Source organism: Giraffa tippelskirchi, chromosome 5 (assembly GCF_054371585.1).
Source record: "Giraffa tippelskirchi isolate mGirTip1 chromosome 5, T2T-mGirTip1v1.2.pri, whole genome shotgun sequence".
Lineage (NCBI taxonomy): Eukaryota > Metazoa > Chordata > Mammalia > Artiodactyla > Giraffidae > Giraffa > Giraffa tippelskirchi.
The window spans coordinates 128,947,815-128,974,199 of record NC_137279.1 but is presented as its reverse complement, the minus strand read 5'-3'; the positions used below and the strand labels follow the sequence as shown (position 1 = coordinate 128,974,199).

At 38.4% G+C, this 26,385-nt stretch overlaps 2 protein-coding genes across 20 annotated transcripts in view; one reads left to right on the top strand and one right to left on the bottom strand.

The window, feature by feature from the left end:
- The window catches only part of GLMN (glomulin, FKBP associated protein), a 46,777-nt gene extending 23,094 nt beyond the window's left edge, over window positions 1–23,683 (bottom strand). For 4 of the 12 annotated variants that reach the window (XR_014052594.1, XM_081486381.1, XM_081486385.1 and 1 more), the window contains exons 1-11: window positions 23,634–23,683; window positions 22,728–22,790; window positions 22,185–22,310; window positions 17,951–18,070; window positions 13,495–13,603; window positions 12,155–12,395; window positions 10,549–10,651; window positions 2,622–2,809; window positions 2,166–2,219; window positions 449–479; window positions 256–345 (exon numbers count right to left, since the gene is read on the bottom strand). Coding sequence is in view for 9 of the 12 variants with exons in the window: in XM_081486381.1 (XP_081342507.1) it covers window positions 256–345; window positions 449–479; window positions 2,166–2,219; window positions 2,622–2,809; window positions 10,549–10,651; window positions 12,155–12,395; window positions 13,495–13,603; window positions 17,951–18,070; window positions 22,185–22,310; window positions 22,728–22,766 (1,101 nt within the window). In the remaining 3 variants the exon portion in view is untranslated. Of the gene's footprint in view, window positions 1–255; window positions 346–448; window positions 480–2,165; window positions 2,220–2,621; window positions 2,810–10,548; window positions 10,652–12,154; window positions 12,396–13,494; window positions 13,604–17,950; window positions 18,071–22,184; window positions 22,311–22,727; window positions 22,791–23,440 lie in introns of all 12 variants that reach the window. The other 8 variants (XR_014052595.1, XM_081486382.1, XM_081486386.1 and 5 more) reach the window with 3 other exon arrangements.
- Window positions 23,684–23,743: 60 nt separating this feature from the next.
- RPAP2 (RNA polymerase II associated protein 2) overlaps window positions 23,744–26,385 on the top strand; it is a 121,572-nt gene continuing 118,930 nt past the window's right edge. For all 8 annotated transcript variants that reach the window (XR_014052591.1, XR_014052590.1, XR_014052593.1 and 5 more), the window contains exons 1-2: window positions 23,744–23,870; window positions 24,605–24,650. Coding sequence is in view for 2 of the 8 variants with exons in the window: in XM_081486379.1 (XP_081342505.1) it covers window positions 23,798–23,870; window positions 24,605–24,650 (119 nt within the window). In the remaining 6 variants the exon portion in view is untranslated. The remainder of the gene's footprint in view (window positions 23,871–24,604; window positions 24,651–26,385) is intronic.

The window sequence follows — 26,385 nt, the reverse complement described above, 5'->3', positions numbered from 1 at the left end:
AATAAAATTTAGAATTCAGTTCTTTATGTCACATCAGCTATGTTTCAAGTGTTCAATATGGCCAGTAGCTTTCAAACTGTACAGCACAAATAATAGGATACTTTTACCATCACAGAAAGTTCTACTGGACAGCAAGGCACTAGAGTTTTCAAAGGATATGGAGAAAAAAGTGGGAAAGGAGTCTGAGAAGAACTTTACTTAAGTTTAGAATAGAAGAGCGGCATTTTTCAAAATTAGAATACATACTTTACTTACCTGAGGTACAGTAAGAAAACTCTTGATTTCTAAGTACTGGTGAAGTAGACTGTTGTCCTCTAGTCTCAATAAACCATTCTCCAACAGATCCTACAGATTAAAATATATTCAGAGATATAAATATGGTAACATCAACAGCTGTATTTGTTAACATGACTTTATTTAAATTATAATTGTTGCAAACAAATCTTACCAATCCTTTGGAGAAAACAGACTCCTCTGTTCTGGAAGAGAGTATTAAAATTTATAAACATGGTTTTCTAAATTGCTTTAGAATTATTCTTCACTTTAGGAAAAATAAAGCAAAAATTGAATTTTAAATACTTTAAAAAAGCATATTAAGGAGAAATTCTGTTGAAGAACTTAGTCAAAATTCTTAATCCACCTTTGATCTGCCTTTTGATTTGGTTATTGATGTCCAAATTTACCATAATCAATTCACTCAGGGCTTATTTCCTGGTATCAGATGAGTAGAATTTCAACACCTAGTGCTAAGAAATAAATTATGCCTGATATAATGCCATGTATTCTAATTGATTAATTGGTTAAATCTTTTTAATTCTTTATATACATATACATAAAGTAATGCTTTCCATTTATTTATTTTTTAAAGGTTTACTGCTGCTGCTGCTGCTGGTAAGTCGCTTCAGTCGTGTCCGACTCTGTGCGACCCCATAGACAGCAGCCCACCAGGCTCCGCCGTCCCCGGGATTCTCCAGGCAAGAATACTGGAGTGGGCTGCCATTTCCTTCTCCAGTGCATGAAAGGGAAAAGTGAAAGTGAAGTCGCTCAGTTGTGTCCAACTCCTAGCGACCCCATGGACTGTAGCCTACCAGGCTCCTCCGTCCATGGGATTCTCCAGGCAAGGGTACTGGAGTGGGGTGCCATTGCCTTCTCCAATCATTGTTAATTAAATATTTAAGATCCGTGGCAATAACTATGATCTTAGGCTCTAGGTTCTTGATCTAACCATAAAAAGAATTAAAAGTGTTCCGTTTTTTGCCTCAATGACTAAACAGTTTGGAAATTTTAAGACTACAGAACTGAATATTAAAATCAATACATATTCTCATTTTATGAATTTAACAGAAACTATGTAAAATCATTAACACATACACAATACAGTAAATTTACAGAGTTAGTAACTACTTGTGCCAGGAGACCCTTGGAAATTCCTGCCTTGTAGGCTGAGGCTTTGGACATTTGCCATGTAACAAATCTTCCTTCACCTGGGAAGAGATGGGATTAATAAACTGTCACTAGTATTCCTAGAGGATAGCACTGAAAGGCCCTGAATGATCTCCAGAGAGAATTTCAACATGTTATAGAAAAAGAAAACAAAGCATAGAGTTGTGCAAGATTCTTAAATATCTATCTGGGAAAACTGTATACCTGTTACTTGGTAATTTTTTTTTGAAGAGAAAGGTTTTCTTCTTATTGGTGCCTCAAATGAGAAAAGCTATGGAATGATATCACTGTCAATAACCTAAGTTATAAAAGGTAGAGTCAAGACTTCCTTTCTTTTGATGTAGTTCACAGATTGTATCCATGAAGCAAAACCATGGATGAATTTCTTTCTTGACCACCTCTCCTTAGATTGGAAGAGGCTGCAGCGGGATAGAGGTATTTTAATTTACCAACTTCTGAAATAAGCAAAGAAACCCTAGAAGCAGATTACTGGAAATCTCCTTAAAAGACAATATTTTAATATTATCTTTAGTTTAAAATAAGAAATTTTGTTGTAAAAATCCCTTTGGTTCATTTCTGTCTCTTGTGAATACCTGCTTCACTATTTTATAAAATAATTAATTAACTAGGGTCTGGCAAAGACAAAGTAGTTTCCCTTGATCTTGACAAGGACTATGTTAACACTACTATTTAATTCTGAGATGCCACTTAAATAACCTTACCTTTGTAAAAGGACTTCAACATGCCCCATATTAAATTGCAAAAGATACGATGGGCTAAAATAGAAAAAATATATATATAAACACACACACATACACATGCACTTTTAGAAGCGCATATCCACTCAGGACTACATTAATAATCCAGTTAAAAGATGATGGCAGTTTTGACCACCCTATTGGTAACTGGCCCAATAGGTGCAAAACCAAGCTCAGTTTAACACTTTCTGACCCTTGTCCCAATCATTCCTTATGTCTATTTCAACATCTCCCTCCAACCCTTTTCACTACTGATGATTACTGGCTTTAAAAAGATTATAGACAGGAATACTTAGAATAAAAATAGGTTTTGTTTAAACTTCACTGAAAATGTACTAGTACATTAATAAATACATGTTGGACATTAGATAAATGAGTTTGGTGCTATTCCTTTTAGAATACATAAACACTAACTCCTACCTTAAGACCATTGGAAGCTGATCAAGACTGATGCCCTGTACAAATACTAGATAAGCCAGAGAAGCCATAGAGTCTGATAACTGTTTGTCTTCTTCTTCCTCAAATTCAAGATAATCCCAAGTCTTCTTTTTCCTTCCATGATTAAAAATCATTTTGGGAAAAGGGTATCCAATTGCTGACAAAAATCCCTGTGAAATGGATAAAAAAGGAAGCTACAGCAGACACTCTACTGGGCCCTCTCCCACCCCATATTCACATCCTATATAATCCCCTCCTCTTGAGCAGGACCTGTGAGACTTGCTTCTACCCAGCAGACTATAGCAAGATGCCACCCCATGATTGGATTGTGTTCAACAGCAAAAGTGAAACGATTTTTGCAGATGTAATTAGAGCCCAAAATCAGCTGATCTGAGTTAAGAAGGGAGACTATCCTCTGTGGGCCTGACTTAAGAGGAAGAATGTTTTTAAAGAGGGTCCAGGCCCTCTTTAAGAGTCAGAAACTCACCTCTGCTGGCTTTAAAGAACTAAGCTGCCAAATTATGAGGGGGCCTATTTAGAGTGCTATCTGGCAGGGAACTACAGGCAGCTTCTAGAAACTGAAAGTGGTCCCTAGCCAGCAAGAAAATGGAGTGTGTGTGCTCAGTTGCTCAGTCGTGTCTGACTCTGCGACCCCATAAACTGTGTGGCCCACCAGGCTCCTCTGTCCATGGAATTTTCTAGGCAAGAAAACTGGAGCAGGTTGCCAAATGGAGACATCAATCCTGTAGCTTCAAGAAGATGAATTTCTGCCAACAATCTGAAGGAGGTGAGTAGGAAGACGAAACAGTTCTGGAGATAGATGGTGGTGATGGTTACACAACAACGTGAATGTACTTACTGCCACCGAACTATACAGTTAATGGTTAAAATGGTAAATTTTATGTGTGTATTACTCAGTCATGTCCGACTCTTAGTGACCCCATGGACTGTAGCCCACTAGGCTCCTCTGTCCATGGAATTCTCCAGGCAAGAATACTGGAGTGGGTAGCCATTCCCTTCACCAGGGGAATCTTCCTGACCCAAGGATTGAACCCTGGTCTCCTGCATTGCAGGCGAATTCTTTACCGTCTTAGCCATCAGGGAATATTTTATCATAATTAAAGAAATGCTTCAGAGATACCTGAGAACCTAAAAATGTGAGACATAAAAGTATCATGAAATGCCAGTAGACTAATCAAATGAAGAATTCTCTAGTAACAATGGTCCACCGACCACCGTCTGCTGGATATGGACTGGCCAGTAAGCTCTTGTGTTGTAAGAGAAAGAGAAGCATCCCCGCATGTGTTAACTGACTACAGTTTCATGCTTGTTTTAAGAGGGGAAGGAAAGAGAAAAAGAGAGACTTAAGAAACACAAGATTGCTCCTGTGCCTTTTATTCTATTTCAGTGTGCTAGAAAGCATCTGATCTTCAGTATCCAATGAAATTAACCTGAGTTTTGGCTCTACCACTTATTAGCTGTGAGATACTAGGTTAGTTCCTAACCTCTCCAAAGCCTTGGTTTCCTTATAAAGAAAATGACGTTAACACCTATGTCAATATTTATTGAGAAAGTTCCACCAAAAAAGTTCAAGAAAGTTAAAGGCCACAAGAAACTACTAAATAGAAGTCAAAAGGGAATGACAAAAACAGCTAAATCAGAATGAACACTGACGTTCCATATAATCACTAATTTATTCAATAAATATTTGAGTGCCAGGTACTGGGCCTGATATTGTAGAGAATTAGAAAGCCAAATAAGACTTTTCCAGTCTTCAGGGAGTTAAAATCTGCCTACCCCAGATGGCTCCATTAGTCATTTCAGAACACAAAAATGAACCATGGAAACTCATCCTCAGTCACAAGAGACTGCTATTCAGTTACCAGATGCTAAATACATACTGATTTTCGAAGCTACACATTCTTGTTATAGCTATAAAACAAAAATTGACTATACTGAGATTCCAAATGTCCTCTTAATAATGAAGTTTCATTTCTTTATCCAGCCAATACTAGATGTTGTTGTTTTTTTCTCCTCAGAGTAAGGTTAGCCTTTTAAAAAATCGTTATATGTAACCAGATTCTACAGTGCTGCTGTAGATATTCAGGGTTCACCTGTGTCCCAATTAGAGCCTTCACTGTCTATCCACATATCACTCATCTGACTTGCTCAGATCCAACATACCTGACCCTCTACAATTTCTCATGGCAGTCTTTGCCCTCTCATGAAATGTTCCTATGCTGCAGCCCTTGGGGCATTCAAGTAGTACTCTACCAAAACAACTTGTGCCAGAGGGATGGCTGAGATGTGCCACATTTACCTATCCTTCACCAGCACCTTCTCACTTCATTTCGTGCCCCAGTTTCATCTCTATTTAACTGCTTTGTGTTTCTTCACTGCTGGCTCTATTTGTAATGCCCCTTCCACTGAGATCTTAGAACCTCTTCCTAACACCCTCAACCTCTTCATAGGATGTTTGTTGTATCTCAGTGCTCTAATTAAACCTGACTGGTTTCTGGTGGGAGCTGCTCATACTCTCACATCTCTTATATCGCACAGCCAGTAAAGCAGCAGCAGGAAGGGGTGGTATGGGTAGAGGCTTAGCATTATCTTCGTTCTTCCTGCACTCTCAAGCAAAAGCACATTTTCCTTTGAAGCAGATGTTATACTGCCCTTTATCTGTCCTCATCTCTGTCATATGCTGACTTTCTGGTCATTTCCCCATGTTCACTGAAGGCTGATATCTGCTCACATGCCTTTTCTCTGTCCAGCTCCTGCTATGATCCTGGAGTTATGTAGATAACTCCTATAGCACGTCAGCCTCATGGTGTTGCTGACCACTAAATTCTAATGACCTTAATTTCTAATCCATTTTGGCACCAAATTCCATCCTGGATCTCTATCAACATTTGGAGCTATTCCATATTAGATACCTAAACTCCAGCATCTCATTTTCTGACCACAATTTCTTATCTTATCTCTCCTACCAACCTACTTATCTACCTCTGACTTCTCTACTATTATTCTGCCTTCATTTTTAACCTACCCATCTGTCCCTCCTTAATCCTCTTCTTTCCCTAACCAACCAATGCACTAGTATTTGAACTATCTGCACCCTATATTTCCTTTAGCTATGTGTACCCAATAAAATGCCAGCCTTGGAAAGACAGCTACTATTCACCTTTCTACTTCAACACCCAGACAGCTGATACTACTGGAGAAAAACCACACAAATACTTATTACTACAGCTGTGGACTCCAACAACAGAACCCAAGTTCTCAGCACTACTGACTAATGCTTTCTTGGTCTTCTACCTCTCTTTTCTTTCCACTCAGTATTCCAAACCTTTGTCAGTTTTCTGAAGCCCCCTGTTCAATCCTCATTTCTACCTCCCATTCTTTAGAAATATGAAGCCAGTGGGTCTGATTCCCTTGATTATAACACTCCATTTCTGCTACAAATTTTTCTACATGCATATCCATTCTACATGCTCTTCCTCTCCAGGTGTCCTCGATCCTGTGCCCAGCTGTCTGCTCTCCTCCTGCCACACTACCTCAGTTATTCCATAACACTTTTCTTTTTCCCTCTGATGGTTTCTGCCCCTTTAGCCTATAAATATGCTCAAGCCTCCCTATCTCTCCCAATTACCTTCATGTCTTCTCTACTGCCTTCTTCCTTACTCATCCAACCTCTTCTAAAGTATAGCTTATATTAGTTATCTCCTTTGTCTCATTTTTCATGCACTCCTTTATCTACTCAACTGATTTTTGTCTCCCACACCCCACTCAAATTGCTCTTTCTAAGATTATCAATGCCATCTACTTCCTAAATTCAGTAGATGCTTTTCAGCTCCAACTCTACAGACCACCTCCACCACATTTAACAGTAGCAATCATTTCTTTCTTCCTGAACTCTACTGCTTCAGTTTCTGTGATATTTTCATCACCGCTTTGACTCTCCTTTCTTGGTCTCTCTGATGGGCTCATTTATGAGCTGGTACCCTACAGGGTAAAGCTGAAAGCTGAGCGCTGAAGAATTGGTGATTTTGAACTGTGGAGTTGGAGAAGACTCTTGAGAGTCCCTTGGACTGCAAGGAGATCAAACCAGTCAATCCTAAAGGAAATCAGTCCTGAATATTCATTGGAAGGACTGATGCTGAAGCTGAAACTCCAACACTCTGGTCAGCTGATGAGAAGAGCTGACCCATTGGAAAAGACCCTGATGCTGGGAAAGATTGAAGGCAGGAAAAGGGACGACAGAGGATGAGATGGTTAGATGGCATCACTGACTCGATGGACATGAGTTTGAGCAAGCTCCGGGGGTTGGTGATGGACAGGGAAGCCTGGCGTGCTGCAGTCCATGGGGTTGCAAAATGTCAGACATGACTGAGCAACTGAATTTAACTGAACCCTATAGGGTTCAGCCCTGAACTCTTTCTTTTCTCACACTGATCTACCTCTTTAGGTAATCTTGTCACTCTTATTCAAAATTTGCTCCTTAAAAACCTGCTCTCTCTGGGTATTAGATATATATACATATATATTTTAGAGATAATTGCTAATCTGGTTAGGTGTCATAATGGCATTGTGGTTATGTTTTTTAAAAAGTCCTTACCAATTAGAGAAGCATACATAAAGACTCACAAATGAAATGATATATCTAGGACTTGCTATAAAATACTACAGCAAAAAGGGGGGAGGGATAAATTGGGAGACTGAGATTGACATATACACACTAATATATATACAATAGATAACTAACTAGAACCTACTATATAGCATAGGAACCCTACTCAATACTCTGTAATGACCTACAATGGAAAAAAAACCTAAAAAATAGTGCATATGTGAATAAGTGATTCACTTTGCTGTATTGTAGAAACAACACTGTAAATCAACTACACTCCAATAAAAATTTAACAAATTAAAAAAAAAAAATAAAGTAACTTTACATTGCTTATCAACTCCAAAAAAAAGAGAGGCTAGATAAAACAAAATCGGCAAAAACATTAATTGTTAAAGTGAGGCAAGGGGTACATGACAGTATGTTACATTGGTCCCTCTACTTTTATGAATGTCTTTAAATTTCCACAATGAAAAAAAATTTAAAGCACAGAACCCCCTACTTCTTGCTTGTGTATTCTCTATCTCAATTATTGGCAGCTTTACCTGTCCTGTTATTAAGCAAAAAAACCCTGTCCATAACTCAACTTTTTTACTATTCTTCTAAACCCAGTCTATAACCAAACTTTGCAATTTTATCTACTTATAAAGTTCTCAAATCTGCCTTCTCTTCTTTCCACACTCGTATCATTCTCTCTTAACTCTCATCATTCTCACTTAACTCCCAAAAGATACCTAACCGATCTCCCTACTTCCATTCTTATTTCAGTTAAGTTCATCCTCCATTAAAGTGAACTCAAAACAGTTTGATTACATCACCCCAGCTTTAAGTTTCCAACTTTCATAGCCATCTTCTTAAAATGGGGTACATATATCACAAATGGTGAAGTCTGTACTGTTTCTAGAGGTTTATACTATACTCTAGCTTGCAATAATGACAAGGCCCCAGGTTCTTATATACTCCTGGGAAAATCCATTCCCCCTCCCTCATCATCACTCATAACCTCTTCACTACTATTTAACTACATATCTGTTTATATCAGTTACCAATCATCTCTCTTCCTGGAATCTAGCTTCTCTAAAATTCTGGCATCTCCTCTCCTAATTCCCCCATACCTCCTCAAATTTCAAATTCTGAATACAGAGGGCAGACTATAAGGTATACACGAATTCTGACTAAGCAGAGGTGTGGTGCCCCTACCCCCTGAACATATTCAAGAGTCAACTATATGATAGGATCTTTAAAAAAAAAAAACAACATACATATATATAACTATTAAAGGAAAAAAACATCTGGAAGGTGTGTGAGATAACAGAAAACATATATGGGTCTCTGCTACTAGTTGTTGGCACAGTGTTCTGTTGTTGTTCAGTTGCTAAGTCGTGTCCGACTCTTTGCAACCCCATGGGCTGCAGCATGCCAACTGCCCTCTCCTTCACTATGTCCCAGAGTTTGCTCAAATTCATGTCCATTGAGTCAGTGATGATTAACCATCGCATCCTCTCCCACTCTCTTCTTCTTTTGCCTTCAGTCTTTCCCAGCATCAGGGTCTTTTCCAATGAGTCGGCACTTCACATCAGGTATCTAAAGTACTGGAGCTTCAGCATCAGTCCTTCCAAAGAATATTCAGGGTTTATTTCCTTTATGATTGACTAGTTTGATCCCCTTGCTGTGGAAAGGACTCTCAAGAGTCTTCTCCAGCACCACAATTCAAAAGCATCAATTCGGTGCTCAGCCTTCTTTACAACCATACATCCATACATGACTACTGGAAGAACCACAGCTTTGACTGTACGGACCTTTGTCGGCAAAGTGATGTCTTTGCTTTTTAATATGCTGTCTAGATTTGTCATAGCTTTCCTTCCAAGGAGCAAGCATCTTTGAATTTCATGGCTGCAGTCATCGTCAGCAGTGATTTTGGAGCCCAAGAAAATAAAATCTGTCACTGCTTCTACTTTTCCCCCTTCTATAGTGATGGGACTGGATGCCATGATCTCAGTTTTTTGAATGTTGAGTTTTAAACCAACTTTTTCACTCTCCTCTTTCACCCTCAAGAGGCTCTTTATTTTCTCTTCACTTTCTGCCATTAGAGTAGTATTATCTGCGTATCTGGGGTTGTTGATATTTCTCCCAGCAATCCTGATTCCAGCTTGTGATTCATCCAGCCCAGCATTTTGCATGATGTTTCAGGGTTCCTGAAACCCTTATAATTTCCTAAGTGGTAAGAGCACTAGGAACATCTGTTCTAATACTTGTCTTTAACCCTGTCCCTGACAAAGTGCTCTAACACCTCTGTAAATTTCTGTTAGAAGACACTAGGAGCATCTTTTGTTCTAGTAAAGAGACTCTGAGTGGGCACTGAGATGGCTCCTGGATAGGGGTGGTAGCCAGAAAGAACAAGCCATGATTAGAAGCTTGGAATTTTGAGTCCCATCCCCCAGTTCTCTAGAGAGGGGGAGGGACTGGAAATAGAGTTAATGTTTTATCATGCCTAAATGAAGAAGCCTCAATAAAATCCCCCAAATATGGATTTCAGAGAGCTTCTAGGATAGAGATCACAGTGTCCTGGGATCATGATGTATTCCAACATCATGAGAATAGAAGCTCCTGTGCTTGGGACCCTCCAACACCTCGCCCTATGTATCTCTTCATCTGGCTGTTCTTCTGCATCCTTTATCATATCATTTAATAAACTAGTAAAATAAAGTAAAGGTTTCCTTTTAATTCTGTGAGCTGTTGTAGCAAATAATCAAATCCAAAGAGCAAGAGATCACGGAATCTCCCATTTGTAGCCAAGTCAGACAGAAGTTGTGGGTAAACTGGGAACCTAAGACTAGCAATCGGCATCTGAAATAGGGAACAGTCTCATGGGACTAAGCTCTTAACCTGTGGAATCTGATACTATCTCCAGGTAGTTAAGTGTCAGTATTGAGTTAAATTGTTGGATGCCCAGTTGGTGCTGCAGAATTGTTTCATACGGGGGAAAAAAAACCCACACATTTTGTGACCAGAAATGTCAGAAGTGAAGTGTTTGAGTGAAAGTAAAGGAAAAAGACAGGAAAACTGCAGAATTTTCCTGTATAGGTGTTAATATTACATTTTATATTTGGTTATTGAAATTATTGCTATTTATTTTTCATCTTTTTGTTTAACTATGTTCTATAAAAAATACATATTGCTTTATTAATACATGTCAATTTACATGTCCATGTGCCGCAGATGAGAATATAGCAGGTAATATTTTAGATTATAGATTTTATAACAAATTAAATTAGCTGTACTTACTATTATTTCAGATGCAAAACACTTTAAAGGATCATCTCCAGCTTCTTCAGACTGCTCAAGGAATTGTGCTGTCAGCAAAGGGCATTTCAAGCTTTTCAAACAACTAAAATTTAAGAAATAGGTAACTATGAATACAGCACTTCCTAAGTATAAAATAACTAGTTTTCACATGAAAAATAACATAAATAACATGAAAAATTACAATAAAAAATAAAATAACCAATAACTAATGGCATGTAAAACTGATGATATAAGATTTTTCTTACTACTAATGGGGGGAGCATAAGAATACTTTGCTAGACTCACTGTGCAGAAAGTCACTTTCATGTCTGGACTATACTGATGCATACTGAGTATTAGTCGTAGGACAGTGCTAGCGTATATGTAGTTTTCATAAGTTCAAGGAAAATCAGGACAATGCAGTAATTTTTTTCATAGAGCTGTATTTGTTTTATTTAGAAAGCCAAACTTTATTCTGTGATTAAGCCCTACCTATTTCTTCAGTTAAAATATATTTTCTTTCATGAAATAATGAGTTTTATAAATGGTAAAAAAAAAAAAAAAAAAAAGGTTTCATATCCTAGCCTGACAAGATAGAAAGCTGACAGCAGTTTTAGTCTCCAAAATTTTAAAACTAATATTGGTACATGTAATTCAATATAATCCAGTCCAGCACTGTCTAACAGAGTCCTGTATATAATTAAAGCCCCATATGAAATTAAAAATTTGTTAGCAGTCACACTAAAATAGTAGGAGACAAGAGAAATTAATTTTAATAATTTATCTTATTAACCCATATATTAGAAACATTATTTCAATGTTATCAGTATAAAAATTATTAAGGTATTTTTAGTATTTCTTTTAATAACAGGTTGTTGAAATACAGGGAATATTTTACACTTACAGCACTAAATTTGGATTAACCATATGTCAAGAGCTTGACAACAATACACAGTACCCCAAGCACAGCCTATAGTACCCCTGGTGTGAATGTTACTGGGTTCTCTGCTACTGTTTTTGTTATCAAATTGGAATTTCAACTGTCTGGTGCATCTTCTGCTGCTTTCAAAGGGAGAGTAAAACATAATTCCCCTGGAAAAAAACAGATTCTTTGAGCTACAACTATCTATTTTCTCCACTGCTATCGTTCACTTAACCATGATAAGTAAAGGCAATCTATAAAAGAATATAAGTAAACTATACAAATGGACGTTGGTTTTAATTTTTTTGAAAAGTGAAAGTCATTCTGTTGTGTCCTGCTCTTTGTGACCCCATAGGCTGTGGCCTGCTAGGCTCCTTTCCAGACCAGAATACTGGAGTGGGTAGCTGTTCCCTCTTCCAGGGGAATCTTTCAACCCAGGGATCGAACCTAGGTCTGCTTCATTGCAGGTGGATTCTTTACCATCTGAACCACATGTACACATGATATTTAATTTTTTCAAATATCATTAAATGCCCATGTTATATCAACTGAACTCCATATTCTTCTAAGATTCAAATTTTGAAACTAGATTTACATTTCCATCACAAATAAAAGAAACATTTTAAATAACTGAACTATCAAATACTTAAGTTCATTATGAATTGTTCTTAAAAATATACTTACAATTTCAGTATTTCATCTTTCAATTTCTCATTTTCCATTGAGTTTTCCTTGTTATCAATGACATACTCCACAAAAGGTTTAGTGAACTCAGTTAAGGCTTTGCAGCACTGACAAAGGCCATAGTCATCTGCCTGTATTTGTTCTTTTGAGTATGGAACAGGAAGGAGAGAGAGCTGACTCCAAAGTGTAGACAATGCTAACCCAACTGAATACGCCTTGTTGTTACGAAGTTTCTGAATCACTAAAACAGAGACCAAATTGTTACTTGAGGCTGCCTCATGAAGTATACCAAACTAAACAATGAAGAATAAGTCCAATAAATGCCAAACTACAACCTACAGTTTCCCCCTCCACATTTTGACAACTCTGATATCAGGATGACATATCATAGCCTAACTGGTAGTTATTTTTTTTTCCTTCTCAGGGGTGCATAAAATAATAGAGCACCTTACAATCATGGCACTTTACAACAGATGCCATGACATTTTGTTTAGGTATGTTCATACCAGGTTACATACTAAAACTTAAAGAAGTACTTCTTTCGGTATTTTTTGGTTGTTATAAGCATAAAATAAGAACAAGTATCTTGTAAACTATAAAGCACTGTAAAAATGAAATGTAGTAGGATTAGATTTTTCTTTCTAGAAGACTTTAAATATTTCAATTGATACAAATCTGCTGGGCATTCACATTTAGAACAAATTTACTCTAGTTTCTGATCCCAGGTCCTTCTGATAGACTGTGTTACATGTTGGTTATGAAACGGTAGTCTCTTCCCATGCATAAATATTATCTGCCTTGGTTGCCAAAGTCGATTACTTACCAGTATTTTTTTTTTTTACTCAGTCATGAAAACTTTTCCTTCCACTTGTTTCATTCTTCAGTAATACCTTTATTATTCCCTTCCCAACCTCCTAAGGCAGAGGCTGAGCAATGCCCGGCCTGATACCATTCTTAAATAAGATACAAGGCTACCACAACAAAATCAGATTGAGCAATGCAGAACAGCCGAAACACATTCTTTGAATATGTTTACAGGAAAAATTCTAAATATAAGTTGCAGATAGGAAGGTTAAGCAAAAAGCTATAGGTCATAACAAAGCACGTGAAAAGGGGCATGACATTCAACAAAATATTTACTGGGTACCCACACTGTGCCAGGTATTGCCATCTTTCCATGAGCAGTAGGATTCAAGTTGGCATTGCTATTACTAGTTTAAGCAGAGTACTCAATAATTAGGCATAAACTATACTTTGGTAGGGTGTTGACATCTTGGAGTAACATCAAGGCTCTTACACAAATAAAACAAGGAACACTTGGGTATCAATATACTCATTACCTGTTTGTAATGGCTGAAGTAAAAGAAGAATAATTTGGGATATCTGTTTTCCGGAGGGCTCTTCAATCAGTTCAAGCAAACCCAACAATAATTCCTTTGGATTACATAACTATAAAAATATTCACAATTGAACCTGTTTAATACAAGTTGTATTTAAAGCCACATTATTATTATTTTTAAAAGACATATACTGAGATAATATAATTATTTTTGCTTAACAGTAAAATATCTCATAAAATTGTTTTTAAAAAATACACTGGCAAAACCCAGAGCCTGTGACTCTATGAAAGCAAGCAGTCAAGGGTCTCGTAAATGGACAGCTACATTTAAGAGACTTAAATGACTGATTAATGGAAAAGTTAGAGAAATAGGGGAAAGGACAGCCTGATCACCAGAGCTGAGGTTTCTTTGGAGCTTTGATGTCTATTCTGAAGGCTGCCTTCATTTCCCAGAGCTTCCAGCAGGTGGGACCATCCTATCCCACACTGCCAGGGTGTTTAGATGAGTGCAGTCTCTTTTGTCTTTCCTGAGCAAACAAAACTTTGCATTGCTTTCTGACTGGTCTTTTCACCTCACGTGCCTTGTTTTTCTGAAAGCTCTCATAATTAATAACTAAAATCTAAGGAGTTCCTTCTTTCCAAGTATGTATTTGGTTTATTTACAGTGATCTCTAAGTGGCTTCTTATACTGTACTTTTCCTTAGAATTTCTCTTAACTATCATTTTTGGTTTATAACTCGATTAACCTTTTACTCAGAGCCTCTTTCTAAGGTGGTCAGTTACACCTAATCTATTTCCTACTTCTACGTCCACTGTGATCACTGGCATTCTAGGTTTTATTTTTTAGATTTTTTTGTGGTATCTTCTTTTAGGGAACACACCACAGAAAAACAGAGGACTGGGATCTGATTTTACTTTCCACATTGCCAAAAGATCAGTGTGGACATGAACTACCTCTCTAAATTATCTAAAGCATGAATTTCACATCAATATAATAAGCTACTTTTTTAAAAAAAATAGATCTTTTTAGGTCTCCCTTTGAAGATTCTGATCAGTGGATCTAAGATAAGGTCAATCTGATCACATTGACCACAGCTTGTCTAACTCAATGAAACTAAGCCACGCCATGTGGGGCCACCCAAGACAGACGGGTCATGGTGGAGAGGTCTGACAGAATGTGGTCCACTGGAGAAGGGAATGGCAAACCACTTCAGTATTCTTGCCTTGAGAACCCCATGAACAGTATAAAAAGGCAAAAAGATAGGACACTGAAAGATGAACTCCCCAGGTCGGTAGGTACCCAATATGCTACTGGAGATTAGTGGAGAAATAACACCAGAAAGAATGAAGGGATGGAGCCAAAGTAAAAACAACACACAGTTGTGGATGTGACTGGTGATAGAAGCAAGGTCCGATGCTGTAAAGAGCAATACTGCATAGGAACCTGGAATGTTAGATCCACGAATCAAGGCAAATTGGAAGTGGTCAAACAGGAGATGGCAAGAGTGAACGTAAACATTCTAGGAATCAGCATACCAAGATGGACTGGAATGGGTGAATATAACTCAGATGACCATTATATCTCCTACTGTGGGCAGGAATACCTTAGAAGAAATGGAGTAGCCATCACAGTCAACAAAAGAGTCTGAAATGCAGTACTTGGATGCAGTCTCAAAAAAGACAGAATGACCTCTGTTCATTTCTAAGGCAAACCATTCAATATCACAGTAATCCAAGTCTATGCCCCGACCAGTAACACTGAAGAAGCTGAAGTTGAACGGTTTTGTGAAGACCTACAAGACGTTTTAGAACTAACACCCAAAAAAGATGTCCTTTTCATTATAGGGGATTGGAATGCAAAAGTAGGAAGTCAAGAAATATCTGGACTAACAGGCAAATTTGGCATTGGAGTATAGAATGAAACAGGGCAAAGGCTAATCGAGTTTTGCCACGAGAATGCACTGGTAATAGCAAATACCCTCTTCCAACAACACAAGAGAAGACTCTACACATGGACATCACCAGACGGTCAACACCGAAATCAGATTGATTATATTCTTTGCAGCCAAAGATGGAGAAGCTCTATACAGTCAGCAAAAACAGACCGGGAACTAACTGTGGCTCAGATCATGAACTCCTTATTGCCAAATTCAGACTTAAATTGAAGAAAGTGGGGAAAACCACTAGACCAGTCAGGTATGACCTAAATCAAATCCCTTATGATTATACAGTGGAAGTGAGAAATAGATTTAAGGGACTAGATCTGATAGACAGAGTGCCTGATGAACTATGGACGGAGGTTCATGACATTGTACAGGAGACAGGGATCAAGATTATCCCCAAGAAAAAGAAATGCAAAAAAGCAAAATGGCTGTCTGAGGAGGCCTTACAAATAGCTGTGAAAAGAAGAGAAGTGAAAAGCAAAGGAGAAAAGGAAAGATATACCCATTTGAATGCAGAGTTGCAAAGAATAGCAAGGGGAGATAAGAAAGCCTTCCTCAGTGATCAGTGCAAAGAAATAGAGGAAAACAACAGAATGGGAAAGACTAGAGAGCTCTTCAAGCAAATTAGAGATACCAAGGGAACATTTCATGCAAAGATGGGCTCAATAAAGGACAGAAATGGTATGGACCTAACAGAAACAGCAGATATTAAGAAGAGGTGGCAAGAATACACAGAAGAACTACACAAAAAAGATCTTCATGACACAGATAAACATAATGGTGTGATCACTCACCTAGAGCCAGACATCCTGGAATGTGAAGTCAAGTGGGTCTTAGGAAGTATCACTATGAGCAAAGCTAGTGGAGGTGATGGGATTCCAGTTGAGCTATTTCAAATCCTCAAAGGTGATGCTGTGAAAGTGCTGCACTCGATATGTCAGCAAATTTGGTAAACTCAGCAGTGGCCACAGGACTGGAAAAGGTCAGTTTTCATTCCAATCCCTAAGAAAGGCAATGCCAAAGAATGCTCAAACTACTGCACAATTGCACTTATCTCACACGCTAGTAATGCTCAAAATTCTCCAAGCCAGGCTTCAGCAATACATGAACCGTGAACTTCCAGATGTTCAAGCTGGTTTTAGAAAAAGCAGAGGAACCAGAGATCAAATTGCCAACATCCATTGGATCATTGAAAGAGAGAGTTCCAGAAAAACATCTACTTCTGCTTTATTGATTATGCCAAAGCCTTTGACTGTGTGGATCACAATAAACTGTGGAAAATTCTGAAAGAGATAGGAATACCAGACCACTTGACCTGCCTCATGAGAAATCTGTATGCAGGTCAGGAAGCAACAGTTAGAACTGGACATGGAACAACAGACTGGTTCCAAATAGGAAAAGGAGTACGTCAAGGCTGTATATTGTCACCCCGCTTATTTAACTTATATGCAGAGTACATCATGAGAAACGTTGGGCTAGATGAAGCACAAGCTGGAATCAAGATTGCCAGGAGAAATATCAATAACCTCAGATATGCAGATGACACCATTCTTATGGCAGAAAGTGAAGAAGAACTAAAGAGCCTCTTGATGAAAGGCAAAGAAGAGAGTGAAAATGTTGGCTTAAAACTCAACATTCAGAAAACTAAGATCATGGCAGCCGGTCCTATCACTTCATGGCAAATAGATGGGGAAACAGTGAAAACAGTGGCTGACTTTAATTTTTTGGGCTCCAAAATCACTGAAGATTGTGATTTCAGCCATGAAATTAAAAGACGCTTGCTCCTTGGAAGGAAAGTTATGACCAACCTAGACAGCATATTAAAAAGCAGAGACATTACTTTGCCAACAAAAGTCCATCTAGTCAAGGCTATGGTTTTTCCAGTGGTCATGTATGGATGTGAGAGTTGGACTTAAAAAGAGCTGAGCACAGAAGAATTGATGCTTTTGAACTGTAGTGTTGGAGAAGAATTGAGAGTCCCTTGGACTGCAAGGAGATCTAACCAGTCCATCCTAAGGGAAATCGGTCCTTGGTGTTCATTGGAAGGACTGATGTTAAAGCTGAAACTCCAGTATTTTGGGCCACCTGATGCGAAGAGCTGACTCATTTGAAAAGACCCTGATATTGGGAAAGATTGAAGGCAGGAGGAGAAGGGGACAACAGAGGATGAGATAGTTAGATGGCATCAACAACTAAATGGACTGAGTTGGGTAAACTCCAGGAGTTGGTGATGGACAGGGAGGCCGGCAGGCTGCGGTTCATGGGGTCGCAAAGAATTGGACACGACTGAGAGACTGAACTGAACTGAAGATAAGGTCGGATAATTCTTATATCCAGAAAATTTGGGGAAAATGAAATGGAATTGCCCATCCAATAAATACGGATGGGCCTTTTCTCCAAAGAGTTCCCTCCTATATTTTCATGTACTAAAAGCTTTCTCACCAAAAACATTAAAGGAAATTATAAAATACTGCTGCATATTGCAACAAAGTGAATCTAGTTTTGTTAACTTACCTTTACCAATAAATCAAGTAGCAGGAAATGATACTTTCCTTTATCATCTTCCTTCTCATTCCTTAAAAGTGATCGAACAACAGGACCAACAAGATTCCAGCCCATATTCTTGACAATAACCTGTAAAAACGTTTTCAGAGTAAAGCAAATACTGCCATCTACAGGACTCTTACAGTGAGCTTTCTTAACCTGGTGAAGCTTACAATTTCATCAAAAACAGAAAAGATGAGGCAAGTATGTCCATGGACCTCTCCCCATTGACTTCCTAAGACTGGCAGCTAAGAAACAACAAATTCTAAAATGGTTTTAATACTTACACTGAGGAAAGGCAAATGAGTCTTTACTTTTAATCAGGTAAGTTAGTCTTTCCCAGGATTTAAATAGTTCCTCTATTTCCAACAAGAGAGCTAATTTGCTTAATATGAGCAGTACTTAAAATTTTCATGGAGAATTTTGCTCCCAATTCATAAAGAAATCCAGCCAACATTCACGAACCTTTTAAAGTTCATTGGAGGATCTCTAAGTATATTATAATCATGTAACTTCTGTAAACATAAAGGGGATACCACTTCGTCAACTTTCTCGTCTACAAACAGCTTCTATTTTCAAAGATATTTCAGAATGCTTATACAACTAAAAGTTTAACTTATAATTAGTGATTCACATTCATTATCAAAACCGCTGATTCTCTTTTTTGTCTAAAGCAATTATTTAATTAAGATGTATTATAGGCTGCCAACTGTTTAGAGCAAAGGGAAAGGATTCACCCCAGTTTCTCAACATCTGGCCTCTGGATGATTTAAAAAACAAAAGGAGATACAAGAAGATTTTATGCCTGAGGAACAATTTCTAGAAATTTTCCATTAAGTAGAAAAACTTTTTCAGTCATTTGCTTCTCATGATTAAAACTTGGTGACATATTTTATGTAACTGTTCAGCTTATTGAAATCCAACGCAAAATAGAAAATGTTGCAATGTAAAATAAAATGTTGGTGTTGTTTTCTTTTTTAAGGCAGTAAAATCAGTTTTCTAGCCAATCTCTAGTTTCCCTTCAAGTGGATTAGTTTTCCACTTTCTCCTGGCCTATTTTTTAAAGTTTTCTTTCTTAATCTGGCTTTTTCAGAATCAACTTTAATAAACAGAAATTTCCTACTGCCCATTCTAAACTTAGAAATCTGAAAGAACTTTTCAAAAAAAAAAATACAAACCACCCTAGAGCAAAACCACTGATTTTCAAAATTATTAGCAATATACTCCACTTCTCTGACCTGCATTCTACTTCAACGCATTGGTATTTATCAAACATATTTGATAGGACCCCAGGATACTCTAGGTGCAGGAAGTAAAGCAAAAAACACATCAGAAATCTATCCTCAAAGAATTCATATTCTAGGTTCATTTGAAAGAAAATACACCCAGGAAGAATACAAATCAGTACAATACTCTCTGCATGAACTCAGTCTTATAAAATAATAAAGGTAGAGTATAAAGTATAGCAGAATAGTCACTTCTAACCAGGGAAAGCAAGAGAGGCTTCCCAGAACAGGGGATGGTTATGCTAAGGCTTGTTAAAGAAATAGAAGTTTATCAGGCATGAAAGTGAACGTGTTAGTTGCTCAGTCATGTCCAACTCTTTCTGACCCTGTGGACTGTAGCTTGCCAGGCTCCTCTGTCCATGGGATACTCTAGGCAAGAATACTGGAGTGGGGCAGCATTTCTTCTCCAGGGGATCTTCCCAACCCAGGGATTGAACCTGGGTCTCCTGCAAAGCAGGCAGATTCTTTTACCATCTGAGCCACCAGGGAAGCCCATCTCTGAGTATAATTAAGAGAAATTCCAGATTTGAATAAAATTTTGCATATCTGAGTTGAAAAAAGAATTGTGACAACATGTCACACAATCATAATCTCAGCTGCAAGTTCCCCAGTCATTATGTAAATAATGAATTGTTATGAGGAAGGAGAATACTAACTATCCAGAAGCTACATCTTGTTTAGTTTAATACAAACAACTGTACCAGCTAATCATAATTATTCCCAATTGACAGATGAGAATGCCAAAGTTTAGAGACTACTGAGATGTCTAATGTCTGCTAAAATGTGGCAGAGTCAGGATTTGCATATACCGCTGTCCCACTCCAAAGCCCACAGTTTTCCCACTGTATTAGTGGTTTCAATGGGGGGTGCTTTTGTTCCCAATCAGGGGATATTTGATAATGCCTGGACACATTTTGGTTGTCATTACTGGGGTGACAACTGCTACAAAATATCAACTGCACCAGTGTTGACAAACCCTGCACTATAGCATCTTAGGACAAACTACCATTCCTGTGACTTTAAAAAACACTTTATTTTTTTTACACAAAGTGGATTAATAGTAAATCTTGATCAATCTTAACTGTCACCTTTCTTAGAAAAGAAATCTAAGGTGTACTTTTAAACTCTGTCTTATCAATATTTGAACCTTTGAATTGAGAAAACCACACATGGGACTTCCCTGGTGGTGCAGTGGCTAAGGCTCTGCACTCCCAATGCAGGCTGGAGGGAGCCTAGGTTTGATCTCTGGTCAGGGAACTAGTTCCCACATGCCACAACTAAAAAGGAAAAAAAAAAAGATTCTATATGCTGCAACCAAAACCAGGCTCAGCCAAAAAATAAACAACCACACGTTACCAAGGTGATTCTCAAGCTATTAAGGTTAAGCCTCACTATGCTCAAGTCTATCACAATCACCTAATCTCTAACAGTCAGACACAAATCTACATGTTAATCTCCTATTTCTCTACTGAGCTCTAAACATTACTTTTCAATTACCTGTTGCATCTTAAACTCAACATTGCCAAACAATGCCAGCTTCCTTGTCCTCCATCAAAGGAACTTTCTCCCCTTCTTAAATTGCCTTTTTCTGTTCAGGATATATTATCTCCTCAGAGGCTAGAAATCCCATCATCTTTGTCACCTCTCTCAATCCCACACTCAGTCCTCTCTGTTCTACTCTAAAACTTCCTGCAAGTGCTACACAGTGCTATGGAGGTGGACGAAAACAGTTAAGAGCTCTGAAACCAGGCTGTACAGATCTAAATGTCAGATGTTACATAAAAGCTAAGTAACTTTGGGCAAGTCACTGATTTTTCAGTGACACTTTGCTTATCTAGAAAATCCTATCAGGGGATTCAGGAGGGACTAAGTAAGTTAAAAGGTGTAAAGCACCTAAGAGCATCTGGCACATAGTAGATACACAATAAATACTGTTAACTTTTATTAATTTTATTATAATTAGCTAAAAGTAAGGTACTCTCTGCGAACGCAATTGGGAAAAACCAAGGAGTTAAAGAAAGCATTATTTTATTTGGGGCTACAGTGGTATTACAAATACATATCAAAAGCAAATATACTACATAAAACGTCCTAATATTTACTAAAAAAAATTATAAATAAAAAGAGATAAGCCCTTTGAACTAGTAAGAGATTCTCTAACAATGTATGATTAAAAGGTTTTAGTAATCTAAATACAATCAAGGTGCCCTGTATGTAATCCTAGGCCAGCATGACTAGAATGTTGTAACAAAGAAAAAATTTTTTTTTTGGTGGAGCCACATGGCATGCCAGATTTTTGTTCCCTGACCCGGGATGGAACTTGTGCCCCCTGCAGAGGAAGCACCCAGTCTTAACTACTGGACTGCCAGGAAGTCCGTACAAAGAAAACTGTATAAATAAATAGGACTATAAAGTAAGTTCCTTGAAACAAGATGATCTCTTATATAGGAACTGTGGGGCTGGGATGGGCCCAAAGACAAAATTAGGTGGTGTTATAAACACTGTGTCCCACCTGTTCCTGATCCCAAGAAGATCCTTTCCCATTGTGCAGAATGATTTCTGGATGATATTGGCCAATAAGGTCATCCAGCTCTCCCAAAATATTATTTGCATTTTACGTATATTTCAACCGTAACACTTATTCTGGAGAAGCTAAATGAGTTAACAGATATAAACCATCTGTTTATTCTGCCTCTTTATTGCTAGTTCTTTACATGTTTATATCTTCCACTAAACTGCAAGCACCTTAAAGTATATAATTGATCTTATTTCCTTTTTATTTTCCACAGCTTTCTACAGTGGATATTTAAGCTGATTCTTAAATGTTTGCTGAAAAAAATGAATGTATGAATGATAGTATCATGTGGCTATTCTCTTACTAGCAAAGACGGAAAAGTACACAGAAAGATTGTACTTACCTTATTCTTTTCATTCTGAATAATTTCTAATAGCTGATCTATGTGCCCTTCATCTATACATCTTTGGCCTGCTAACTGAAACAAGCCAAAATCTTCCTCTTTAAAGTCTTGCTCTTCTAGGATTTGCTGGCAAAAACAAACAAAAAAACAAGTATGTTTAGGCAAATGGAAATTCAATAACTACTTGATTTTTCTCTAAAAAAAAGAAATCTGTTTAAATTCTAGATAAGCTGCACATAAGCATATGTATGAAAATTAGGATTAGGCTAAAAACTACTTTAATAAATCTCCTTGAAATCCACTGTGCCAAAGAAATCTATGATAACGATCAGTATTAAAAGTGTAAAGATTATTTCCCCAAGTGACATATCCAATCTGTCTTCCTGCCTTCATGCTATTTATTCATAGGTCAAAAAAAGCAAGGATTAAAGAAGATTAACAATTTCAGTGACTGCAGATGTAATTAAAAATAATCTGTGCTCTTCCCATATTCTGAAAGGTTATTAAATGTCATTAAAAACAAAAACAGAAAAAATTACTTACACATCTCTTTATGATGGACTGTAGTTCCTCCACAGCCATTCCTTATTTTTTCCAGTTTTGATGCTGAAATTTATAATATAAATACACTGTTAACTATCAGTAATACTACACTGAATTATAAGTTACTTCATTCTGATGAATTATTAATAAATACAATAAAGAAAATGGAAAGTTTTTAAAGCTGAAACTTTTTTTTTTACTGAAACGTTAGCCTAAGAAATTAAAAAACAAAAGAACAAAAACCTCTTGTTTCATCCTTTAAGTTTTTTTGGAGCATAATTTTGAAAGATAAACTGAAGAGGAAAGAAATTCTTTAGTTCACTCCCAAGAGGTAGCACAAATTTACACTATAAGATCTTTTAAAAGACAGTCTTTTTTTTTCCCCCAAAGGTGGGCCTGAAATCAATTCTAATTATTAGGGAGACTTTTTTCTTTTCTGTTTTTTTCAGAGTCCCACTTGACAGAAATTGGAGTGTAACACTCGGAGGGGATGAAAGTTGGGATGCCTTCCACTCCAAGAGCAACAAGCATTACAGACCCGGATATTTGTCTGTAACAGATGTACCGCGCCCCGCCCCCCACGCCCCCTCATATACTCAATCGCGATAGTGAAATCACTGTATCGCGCGAAGACAGGCAACAGGCCGCCCTCAGGGCAACACCGCCGGGTTCCCAGCCCAGTAGTAGAGGCGGGGTTCCGCCGGATCCCTCACAGCAGCCGGCTGCAGGGCGAATAAAACCCCAGCGCGCGTGCAGGCGGCATCCAAGGGAAGCCATTTCTCCCGGTTCCTGCCTGCGTCGGCCATCGGGCCCCAGACGTCACGAAGGCCTCGGCCCGAACGCCGGGTCCTCCGCGGCTCACCTCCCACCGCGAGCCCCGGCTGCCAGGGACCTGCGTGTACCCACCTACCGCCAGGCCTCTCGCCCCTCTCGCGGCTCGCCGCCGCCGCCGCCGCGCCGCTTTCCGGGTCCCTCCCCTCCCAGCCGGCCCCGCCCCGCGCTGCGCGACGGGAGGCGGAGTCTTGGGGGGAAAGACGCCAGGGTCGGATCCGACACTGACGACGCTCCCCATGGCCGCTTGGGTCGGACCTTGCTCTGTGGGCCGCAAAGCCCGGCGTCCCCGCGCCCCCCGAGTCGTCGCAGGTAGGAGGAAGGGCCTGTTCCCACGTTTGGAACGGAGAACTCGGCCCCGACACAATTCCAGACGCAGGCATGCGGGCGCTCCCGAAAGGCTGCCCCAGGGGAGGAGGTCCTCGGGGGCAAGAAGGCCGAGAGCTTTCTACCGCCGAACTCTCGCCTTCTGGGAAAGACCTTCGTCCGAATCCCCATCTCTTGATGCTAGTCTTCCAAGATTTCCCCCAGAATGGGCTGGCTGTGCTCCAGGCTCTAAGGGAAAGGGCAGGAGAGGTCCTGAGAGCCTACAATCGGAGTCGTCTGAGTGGGCAGGTGACCAGGAGGGCGTTGGAAGGCCGAATGCAGCTGGCCTTCACCCCAGCACTGGTCCTCCTTGCAGGTGGACTACCGCTTTGGTGTCCTGGTTCTCCGAGGGGGTCACACCCCTCTTTACCAGAGAACGAACATTGAGGGGGACGGAGAGAGGTTGCCCCTAGATCTCAACACTTTCAGGAGTGCTTAGTTATGCAACTAGGATAACGAGAAAATTCAGTCCTGAAAGAGATACATTTTAACCAAGAAAAATAATTAGCTTGCAAAACCAAATTGGATTCCCTTCTCATTGCATTTGATTTTCACAGAGTTGGAAGTGAATTGTGTGAAGAAGAAAGGATGGTCTACAGTTTATTTGGACAAGAATCTTGTCTTGTAACCTGGCGTTTGTGTACACTTGACCTACTGTTTTTTGTATCTTTTAATTGTAGGTACTAAGCAGACAAGTGCCTTGAACCAAGAAGATGCTTCTCAAAGGTAGGAGAACTACATAGACAGCTGCTTTCACTTATCTGTTAATCACATACTAATTGAACCATTTGTAAAAAGTGTAATAGGTGCTACCTCAGAGAAAATTATTTAGAGAGAAGAGGAAGATCTGGGAAATACTGTAAACTCTAACACAGACTGTTATTTCCCCTACTCTTCCATGCCTTAAGAAAACCAAGTTGACACTTTTAGATTGCTGGTGAATGTATGAATATCTGTAGAAAAAATGTCAGTGGTAATAAACATTCCTGGATTAGCTAGGTACCTTTTTTTTCATCTCTTCAGATACTTTCGTTTTTGTTTTATATATCAGACTCCAGGAAACTTTTTGTTGTTTTTCTTTGTTTACATCATGTCCATATTTTCAGCAAAAAGTTATTCTGTACTATTCAATGGGCATCTCCTAAAAAAGCAACCTTTATCTCCTGGCACAAAAGGTTCTTAGAATAGATGTCATCTTTGAGGATGATTTAACTATACATATCTGTAAGTTACGATTTTATGAAGTATTGATTTTAATTTACTCATTCTTTCAAGAATTATTTACTGAATGTAAATATGCTAGATCTGTGTTAGTCCCTGTGGATAAGATTTTTTAATTGAACTCTAGTTGATTTACAATATTATATTAGTTTCAGGTGTACAATATAGAGATTAAATATTTTTATAGATTATACTCTTTTAAGTTATTACAAAATAATAACTAAATTTCCCTGTGCTATACAATACTTCCTTGTTGCTTATTGATTGTATACATAGTTTGTGTCTCTTAATCCCATACCCGACTCTTGCCCTTCCCCCTGCTGTTTCCCCACTGGTAACCACTGATTTGTCCTCTATATAAGTGATCTCAGAATATTTGTCTTTCTCTGAGTTATTCACTAAGCATAATATCCTCTAGGTACATCCACGTTGTTGCAAATTGCAGAATTTCATTCTTTTTTGTGGCTGAGTAGTATTCCATGGCATGTGCAAACCACATCATCTTTATCCATTCGTCTGTTGATGGACACTTACATTGCTTCTGTATCTTAGCAATTATAAATTATGCTCCTATGAACATTGAAGTGCATGTGTCTTTTCAAACTAGTGTTGTAATTTTCTTCACATATGTACCCAGGGGTGAAGTTGCTGGATCATATGGTAGTTTTTAGTTTTTTAGGGAACCTCTATACTGTTTTCCATAGTGGCTGCACCAGTTTACATTCCCACTGACAGCAGGAGGAGTCCCTTTTCTCCACATCCTCCTCAACATTTGTTATTTGTAGACTTTTAAATAATAGCCTTTTTGACAGATGTGAGGTGATATCTCATTTTGTGGTTTTGATTTGCATTTCTCTGATGATTAGCGATGTTGAGCATTTTTTCATGTGCCTGTTGGCCATCTGTACATCCCTGGGAAAGTGTCCTCTTTCTTTTGCCCAGTTTTTAATTGGGTTGTTTTTTTGATATTGAGTTGTGTGAGCTGTTATATATATTTTGGATATTAACCTCTAATTGGTCATATCATTTGCAAATATTTTCTCCCCTTCAGTAGGTTGTGATTTCATTTTGTTGATGGTTTCCTTTTGTTTGCAAAAGTTTTTAAGTATAATTAGGTCCTTCCTGTTTGTTTATATTTGCTCATTTCCTTCACCTTGGGAGACAGATTAAAAAAAATTGCTAAGATTTATGTCAAAGGCTGTTCTGCCTGTGTTCTCTTTTGGGAGTTTTTCAGTTTCAG